At 44.3% G+C, this 9,102-nt stretch overlaps 1 protein-coding gene across 1 annotated transcript in view; it reads right to left on the bottom strand.

Moving 5' to 3' along the window:
* Positions 1–975: 975 nt before the first annotated feature.
* The window catches only part of LOC104538974 (merlin-like), a 20,069-nt gene continuing 11,942 nt past the window's right edge, over positions 976–9,102 (bottom strand). Inside the window, exons 10-18 of the mRNA XM_010182372.1 lie at positions 7,631–7,705; positions 6,758–6,871; positions 6,204–6,326; positions 5,403–5,620; positions 4,477–4,579; positions 3,635–3,762; positions 2,900–3,050; positions 2,001–2,210; positions 976–1,011 (exon numbers count right to left, since the gene is read on the bottom strand). Coding sequence (XP_010180674.1) covers positions 976–1,011; positions 2,001–2,210; positions 2,900–3,050; positions 3,635–3,762; positions 4,477–4,579; positions 5,403–5,620; positions 6,204–6,326; positions 6,758–6,871; positions 7,631–7,705 — 1,158 coding nt within the window. The remainder of the gene's footprint in view (positions 1,012–2,000; positions 2,211–2,899; positions 3,051–3,634; positions 3,763–4,476; positions 4,580–5,402; positions 5,621–6,203; positions 6,327–6,757; positions 6,872–7,630; positions 7,706–9,102) is intronic.

Here is a 9,102-nt window from a genome sequence, read left to right as displayed (position 1 = left end):
CTGCATATTGTCTGCTTCTCCAGAAGTCCTCGGACTGAAGATTTATGGAGAAGCAGACACTTAAACACACACAAAACCAGAAAATGCAAGTAGGTTTTACTAATGAGGCAGACGTTTTACTGCACGCCCCTCTCCATCAGAAACAAGTCCAACTTTAAGCAGACACCAACAGCATCTTTTGTCTTTGTCTAATTTGGAAGCTGTGTCTTACAACTGGGAATCAAGTTAATGTATGCAAAGTTTGCTGGAGCGGCAAAAGCAATGGGAAGCGCTTGATCTAGCGAGAAACTGTAAAGAGAACAGAAGCTTTGCATTCAAACAAAGGATTCCCCCAGGAATGAGAGGTATTTGCAGATGTCCACTTTACATCTGGAATTAAAAGCTGAGATTTCTCACAGAGAAATGCAAATCAACTAAGCAAACCGAGAAATGTTTGGTGAGGAAAAAGGAAAATACTTGGCAGGCAAACACTAAGATGTTGAGCAGCTCTGTGGAAGTCACATCCCATGAACCGAACCAGAAACATAATTGGTCTATTGTGCAAGTAAACTCCAAGCTCACGTACAACTTTTTCCTCATCCCAAACATCTCCTGGATGCTTGCTGCCTAGCATCCCTTCTACAAAAGTAGAGTACCATACTGATAAGTCATTGTGTAAAAATACCCGGGGGAGGAAGGCTTAGCGAAGTATAAAGTGTTTCTTCAAAAGTGCATAAGTAGTAAACAACACTGCTCTGGGTCTGTACGTTTACCGCCGTACCCAGAGACAACAGCCATTTCACACTGGCAGTTTTAGTGCTCCCAGCTTATGCTATCTGCTTGGAAGCCAAATGGCACCACTCTAACTATAGTACCAGGTCTTTTACGCCGATGTCGGTCAGCAGAGCTGCACGAGCGTCCCCATATTGGTGCATTTTGCAGCAGCCAAAAAGATGGCCACCAAGTTCCACCAGTCTGGTAAGGAAATGAGAGGCTTCAAATGTAGATCACATCCGAGTCGTGCTGCTGAACCTGCAGGCAAATCAAATAGGAACAATTAGTTTCATCTTGAACTCTACTTAAAGCAAAGTAACTCCCTTTGGTCCAGTTCTTCCTTTACCTCTGACTCTGTAGCTTTTTGTAAGACACTCTGCAATAGCTTTTCCTTCCTTCTCAAAACACGCATATCTGCCTCACCCCTGCTATGTGCATTAGGTTAGCCTTAAAGGTTGTTTCTGTTGCTTGCATTAGAAAGAGCTGCTTCCTCACGTGTTACTACGCTCGATTGTGTTCCTCCTAGCTTAAAGACAACCCTGCAGATGCAGGTCTTGAATGTTACATACTAGAGCCAATAGCTCATCCGAAAACGCCTCAGTTTTGTTCACATAGAACTTCAGCAAATACATCAAGCTTTCTATATTCCCAATGCTTTGCACAATTACCATTGCTTAGAGAAAGCTGATTTCCTTCTCATTGTTCCAAGAACACAAGGCATATTAGATTCTCCATTCTAGTGAAATTTAAAAGCAGGTTGTTTTTTCTTAAGGCGTAGCTCATTAGCTCTTCAGGACTTTGACAGGGAACACACTGGAAGAGAACTGGCCAGCTGGAAGTCTAGGCATTTATTGGTATCTTACTCCCTGCCCTCTAAAACCAGAAGACAGGCACAGTATGTTTTAAGCTCTCTACACCTGGGAGCACATTCTCATTTCCAAACCTGGCTGATACAAAGAAAATCTAACAGATTCTCCTACTGCATATAGGCATCTCCATTTCATTTACCAAGGTTTACAGCTTTGCATTTTTTTTATAAGTGAGAGAAAACAGGTGCCCTCAAATTATAAACAGTCCTGAATGAAGCACCAGCGCGGGGTCTCCACACTCACAACAGCCATGCATTGACTCATCATTTGAGAGACTCTGACAGAGCTGGACAAAACAGGTCCCTAAAGCCATCCTTTACCTCGCTGAACTCTCAACTTTTAGTCAACATTTGGGAATTTACTTACAAATCTGATTACCTTTATAATCTGTTTCCTGGTTCCTGTGCCCACACTGTCGGCAACCAAGGAATTTGCTTGAAAAGATGACTTTTCCACTGGCACCATGTGTTGAATTCTGTTGGTACAAGGCCAGCTGCTTGTAGCGTTTAACGAGTAAGCAGGGAAAGGTCTTTGAAGATTTATATCCAATGAATCTCCAGTTTCAAAGGTTTTCATCCATGAAGGGGTCTTTAAAAGAAAAGAACACATGGAAATGCAATGCCCTCTCTCTATATCAACCCTCATTAAGCCAAAAAGAACATCAGATGCATAGCCAGAAAATAAAGGCCATCTTCTCTCCTAATTTTTCCAAGCCTCCCTTCCCTCTATAAGTTGACTCAGAGCCATTTTTGCTACATGTGGAACAAACTGGAAGGACAGAGCCAGCCCTGATCTTGCACTGGTTCAGGAAGAGGCTGGGGTGCTTATATAAATAACAAGACACTTACAACAAAAATCTGGGTTTAGTTCCTCACTGACTTAAGAAAAAATTACACCAGGACTTTTATGACTTCTAGCAACCACAAAGCACAAGAATGAGAATGTAAGGCAAACTGCAAGGAACCACATTTAAATGTGTTATTAAAGTACAACTTAGTTTGCTCCAAGACCTTAAACCCTTACTGTGATTTCATAATCTAAATAAATTACTTATTTTTTGCTCATAGTACTCATATCCTGCCCAGGAAAAAAACTTCTTAGATTTTGTTTTGACATGAATTTTCCTTGTGTGTGTTCACACTTTAAACATTTTACTCTAAGAGGTACTAAAGCACGTGCCTGGAACTGAATTACAGCAGCTAGCTTTGGCACACCCACACTATTCTCTTCTATGGTTCATGCTGAAAAAAAAAGCAGCAGGTACTGAGGGTACTTACATTTCCTAAGGAGCGATCCAGGGATCCCAGCACTTCATTCCAATGAGAGTAAAGCCCAGACTGTTTTTCTTCTAGTTTCAAAGCAAGAATTTCAGACTTCAGTTCTTTCAGTCGGTCTTCAAATTTTTTGCTCTTTTCCAAGTAGTCTAACCTGCAGCCCACACATCGGAGACAAAAAGCTTATTTGCATGATATTTGCACCTTGCATAGCTCAAGAAAAGGAGGAGAGAGGAAGCTCTTTGTTTCATTTTGGGTTTTTTGATAGGCAAAATGAAGTCTGACACATGTCAGCCTGACTCCCCTGACCGAGTGAGAAAGGGGTTCACTTCCACCCTTCAGCATTCACACATTTATTAAGTTTTTACCAAGTATTTCCTTCCAGACCGAGAGGAAAAGCCTCTCGATGTATTAGATCAAAGCCACACCATACTCCAACACTAGAGGGAAACTGCTGTCCTCTAACATGCTGTTACCCTGGCAACTTTGCTCCTGACACAAAGCTCTCCAAGGCAGGAAGGTTCTGGACTTGATGCCACCAGAACATTCTTCCTCTGTGTAAATAACTACTCGTACACAGACATGATCCACACCAGCTCTGTAAAAGGCCTCCAGCCGTAGGTACAATTTGAGGCCATCCTGAGCTGTTAAAAGGATGAACTGTAATTCCCAGAGACTTTTTTTTTTCCTTTCAGTGATTAACATTCACATTTATTAACACCGTAAGCATACTGATACCTCTCTCTCTCTATCTCAAAGGATAGTCTCTTGAGGTCAATGTCCTTCAAATCCAGCTTGATGGATCCTTTGTCAAAGTTGGTATCTCTGGTGTCAATTGGTGAGTATTGTGGATACTTGGCCATGTGCTGAAAGAGGCCACACAGGCACTGTCAGTATGATATGACTGATTGATTTGGGGTTTATCTCCCCAGCTTCTGCAAGAATGCCACGCTAAGCCACTTCATAAATTACCCATGGACTCAGACACACAGATGCTCCTGCAGGCCCTTTCCCTTTACCTGAGTGGCCCCAGATGAACTGCTGAAGTCTACAACCCACAGATTCAAGGGCAGAGAAGCATCCTGGCTACAATATTCCTATCTATTTCAGCAGAGAATGGAAATTAATTCTCAGCAAGACTGGAGCAGAAGAGGAAGTTGGGGCACACAGCTGTAGCGCTGCTTTCTTGCCGAAGACAGCTTCATCTGGTTTGTCTGAAGATGCTCATGGGCAATTCACATGTCAGGACAACACAGATGCCTTGGTACCACCACAACGCACTGTCTGACTGAGATGGCAGAGGCATGAGTGCAAGCAAGATGATCTCTGCTCCCTAAGTCCCAACACCAGTCCTGTTTTTAACTTTTGTCTTGCCTTTCTTATCATCCTGACTCACAGCCCTGAACAAATACAACTTACATCCTCGCTATGCTGTGTTTAAGCATCAGTTGGTCCCACAGGTGTTTGTCTCCCAGCTGGATGCAGACATGCCACTACTCAGCTTGATGGGGCTATAAAAATGCAATCAACATCTGACTATCTCTGAAGATGAAGTGCTGCCCAGTAGAGCAGAAACTTACAGGATAATTAAGCCTGGTTATGTCTAACAGTTTCTGCTTCGCTTTCCGCTCAGCCTCTCTGGCTTCATGCAGATCTTGTTTCAGATGCTCTGCTTCCTTGGCTCTGCAAGACAAATATCCCAACGTGAACAGCTGGTTTCCAGTCCAAGATCCATTACTATGGCTCCTTTACCCGAAGACACTTGTGGTAGGATGGTCACACACAGAACTAACTGGACACAGCATGACAAGCTTTCAAAAGACAATCCTGCCAAAGTGCCTGAATTAACATGTTTTTCCTACTCCTAATTTCCATGGGCTCAGTTATGACCTGCTGATACAGAGTCTCCAGGCTGTCAGAGATCCTCTCCCTGAGGCAGGGAGAGGTGCAACATATCCGCTCTTTATTTTGGCAAGCTTTCTGGCAGTATCCTAAAGCAAGCAGAAGGCCCTCAATAGCAAGGTTAAACATCCTCTGTCAATACTGGTCGGCTCTGCATCTTCCAGCAGCAGTGTTATGGAACGTGCACTTACAGAGTGGTTTATATTCCACATGAGTTTACCTGGTTTGTACTTCTCGAAGATCCAAAAGGGACACAAGAGACCATCACTTGATACTAATGAATGAAAACAGCCTCATAACTCACAGGGTATACTGACTGTTTAAATTCAGATAGCTAGGTAACCAGTGCTCAGAAATGCTCTGCATTCTGGATCTTTAAAACTAAACATCTCTAAAGCCTTGCATCTGATCCTCTGTAAACTTCCTGACCTGCATCACCACCACTGGTACCAGGTGGGACAAACAAGACAAGAAAGTTTAGCCACTCTGAAGTGTTGCTGTGGCAACAATCCCTCCCTCATGGGCTTAGCTCTGAGAAAAGCAGCACTCCCTCCACTCAGACATCCCAGCAGGGACCACACAACCCCGCTTAAGCAAATCTGACCTCCGGTCAGACTCCTTCACCAGCTTCACTGCTATCAACTCTGCCTCCCGCATCTTTTGCTCCATCAGGCGTTTCTCCTCTTTGGTTTTCAGAGCTGTGATTTCCAGTCTCTGTCGCTCTTGCTCAGCTTCTGCAGCATTCTGGGCCAGCAATTTTGCCTCTTCCTCTGCGATCTGAGCTTTCTCAGCCAGCAACTCTGCTGCTTCCTGGGATCGGAGCTAGGAGAAAACAATTTTTCTTAGTTACCCTCTCTAGCATCTACAGAATTGCCCCTGCAGTCAGTCAGGAAGAGGACATCTTTCCCCAAAAGACCAAGTGATAAAAATATTACTCCTTAAAAGTATAGTAAACAAAATTGTACAGTCTGGTGTTCCTCCTCTGCTCCAGAATTGCCCAACATCCTTTCTCCCTCTCACCTCTACAACGCAAGGAAACACACTTGCTTGGAGCTGGACAAAGACACCAACCAAAAGCTGAAATTGGCTCCTTCAGTTGGCAGTGCATCATTCCCCTTTCTCCCAATTTCTGCTCCAAGGTTGCTTCCTTTCTTCCCTCTTTGCCTGAAGAAAGCACTGTGAACTAACTGCAGGGAGCAAACGGCTCACAGCAGATGGAGATTATGGCAGATCAGAGCTTTGCCAGGTGGTCCAGCATGTCCTCTCCACCAGTGGTCAGAAACTCTCCAGCCTTATCTGGACCATAATTCCTGGTGTCTCACAGGAGCCATAAGAAAAAAAAAAATGCTTCCAAACCAAGAAAGCCCATCAAGCATAAGAATATTCAGACTAATATGCTACTCACCAGGGCCTCGTTGGCCTGCCTGGCTTCATCTTCGAGCTGGAAAAGACGCCTTTCCAGCTCTTCTTTGGCTCGCTCAGCTTCTTCTCGGAGCTGCTTCTCCCTGGCCAGCCTTTGATTCTCCATCTGGAAACAGAATGAGCAATACCATATTTGTGGGTTTGCAGTAGAATCTCATCTGGGCCTGAGGCAGCACAGCAAATGAATCTAATGAACAGACTGCTCTCTAGCTGGTGGCCTGATATTCACCAGAGATGAAGCTGCTTGCACTTTGCAGCACTGAGCTCCTCTAACGGGTAATACTGGTTATTTCAGGCTGCTGGGAGGGCACTTGGATCGATTTGTTATGCACCCTAAATCTTTGCGATCACCTACTCAGTTTCACAAACATCACTTACATCCTCAGATGCTGCACACACACGAGCGCTGTTCCCACATTCAATCCTGCTGCACTTTCTCACCTCCCACACACATATTGATGCAATGCATGGACAGCAAGGGCACCAGCTGGAATAATAATCAGTGTTTTCGACAATAGAGGAACAGAAAGAATCTACCTTTTTTCTAGCTTTTTCTTCCCTGGCTTGTGCTTTCATTTGCTGGATCTCTACCGAGTCCACTTTTCTTCTCCTCATAAACAGGTCGTGGTTTCCAATGCACAACTGCAAAATCTACAGAGGAGAAGCAAAGTAAATACAATTTTCATGTACTTGTACCCCAGCCAGAGGGACAAAAAGCCCCACATTTGCCTCACAGCACAGAAGCTGACAATTCTGACTTCAGCACAAGTGCTGACAGTTGCTTCCCTTCCAGGAAAATCAGCACCCAGGGCAGGCTCATATCCAGGTACATAACAGGTTAGAAAAGTTCATAACAGGAGGAGGGGTTCTTTCCATCTCTCACCTCCCCGTGGTTCCATTTCCTGGATAAGAACAGGCAATACCTCCAGATCAAGAATATGCAAGATGTAGCTGTAGGAACGGTCACCTGCGATGGCCCCTTCACAAACTCACTGAGAAGAGACCCAGCCCCTGCGGCTGTGTTAGGAAGCAATCAGTGATGATACAATTAGCCAGTTGATTAGGTCTCTTTCTTGTTGCTTCTTCCAGAAAAGGAGAGGCTGATTAAGAACTGACAGCAGCCAGATAGGGAGATGTTGCAGTGGCATTGCACCTTTCCACACACTACGTCCTCCCCTTCCAGCATCTGTATTTCTCTTTTGTGATTTGGGCCTTCTTTCACATCTCGCTTTCCACCCATCATCTCCCCTTCCCAGAGAGGACAAATCCCTGACAGAACAATCCTCAGGAAAACACATGCTGAAATGCAACACTCACCAGTCTCTTTATAGGTTTTACAGACACTTTCTCACTCAGGTATCAGTCAGTATTACCAGGGTCAGTTTTAAAGGAGGAAAGCAGGACACTTACCAGTTTGTTCACTTTGAGTTGAGAGGAGAAGAACTTGAAGACTTCTGCTTTTTTGTCAAGAGGTTTAATAGTTAACTGTACAGGCAAAAGAAAAAGAGAAAGGAAACACTGTGAGAAGCAGGAAAAAACAAAGCTGAAACTATTAAGACTAATCTAAACTTTAGCCCATCTCCACCTCTCCCTCCAGGGAAGCAGAGATTTATGCCACAAATGTGGGGAGAATGATGCAAAAACGTTTCACTCAAAAGAACCAGGACCAGGGCTGCTGTTACACAGGTTCCTGACCTGCTCCTGTAGGTGAGGTATTAGAAGATAAAGCCTCCCACAGACCCACCCTGTGCCAGTTTGGATGGCAGTTTTCATAGTAATACCACCTGCACAAACTAGACTAAAAACACTGGATCAAGCACTGGCTAGTGAGAAAACAGAATATGTTACTAATCCCCAGAAGTAGTCATGTTCTTAAAGTCAGGGAGATGCCAAGCACCTCTCTGAATGCCAATCATTGCAGGTGTAAACAAGGACATATCAAGGACCTGGAGGACTTGTTCCTCTGACCAGCAGGTAACAGTCCTGGAGCTCCTGCTTTCTCACAGTTCCAGTCCTTCCTCTCAAGCTGTTTCCAGAGGACATGAAGGGGTTTCATGCTGCCAGGCTGGTACACACCATTTCATATGTTGTACTCTGGCTGCATAACAAAATACAGCTCCATTCTTTAAGATCCTGTTTCCTGTGACTCATGGGTTAGCTAGCACTCTATTCCTATAATCCATTTGCAATGCAATGTATAATTTCAGGCCATCTGAGTCACCAAGATCGTGATGTCCTACAGCTCGTTTCACCCTGTAGGCAACAACTGGTTGAATACATTGCCTTGCGAGGAGCAGAGCTGCAAATGTGTCACTGGATAGAGTGGAGCTTTAATACAGGGCTGTGCAATTTCCCAACAATTGGGAGTTAAAGCAGTTTATTCGCAGACCAGAGGGGAAGTTTAATGTCATGCAAGGACCAGAAACTTTTTGGAGGAAGAACCCCAGGAGGCTGCACTGCCTGATTTATTGTATGCACATCTAATATGACAGCAAATCTCATCTTCTGTATTTTTCAAAAGGCCCAGAGAAGATGGAACAGGCTGTGCTGTCCTTTGGCTGACAAATTCCAGGTATTCCAGTACCAATGTAGTTTTTCTGGTTTTGTTTTTGATTATAGCATTCCATGTAGCCACACGATTTGCAGCAAGAGTAAATTTCACCCACTCCCCACCATACTTTCTATAAGTGAAAGATGGGCTCTGAAATCACAGGGACATTGCAATGGTCGTAGGGTTGTGCTGAAGACTGAAATAACGCACTAATGAACTGGCATATTCAGGCAGAAAAACATGTACATCTCCCTGCACGTCTCCTCTTACGAGTGTGCTTCAAACCTCGTCTACAAGGACAGCTTCTGCATATGGAAACAGCATTAAGTCT

The sequence above is a fragment of the Mesitornis unicolor genome, unplaced genomic scaffold (assembly GCF_000695765.1).
Source record: "Mesitornis unicolor isolate BGI_N332 unplaced genomic scaffold, ASM69576v1 scaffold16144, whole genome shotgun sequence".
Lineage (NCBI taxonomy): Eukaryota > Metazoa > Chordata > Aves > Mesitornithiformes > Mesitornithidae > Mesitornis > Mesitornis unicolor.
The sequence above is the reverse complement of the archived record's forward strand: the minus strand, read 5'-3'. Positions and strand labels throughout refer to the sequence as shown.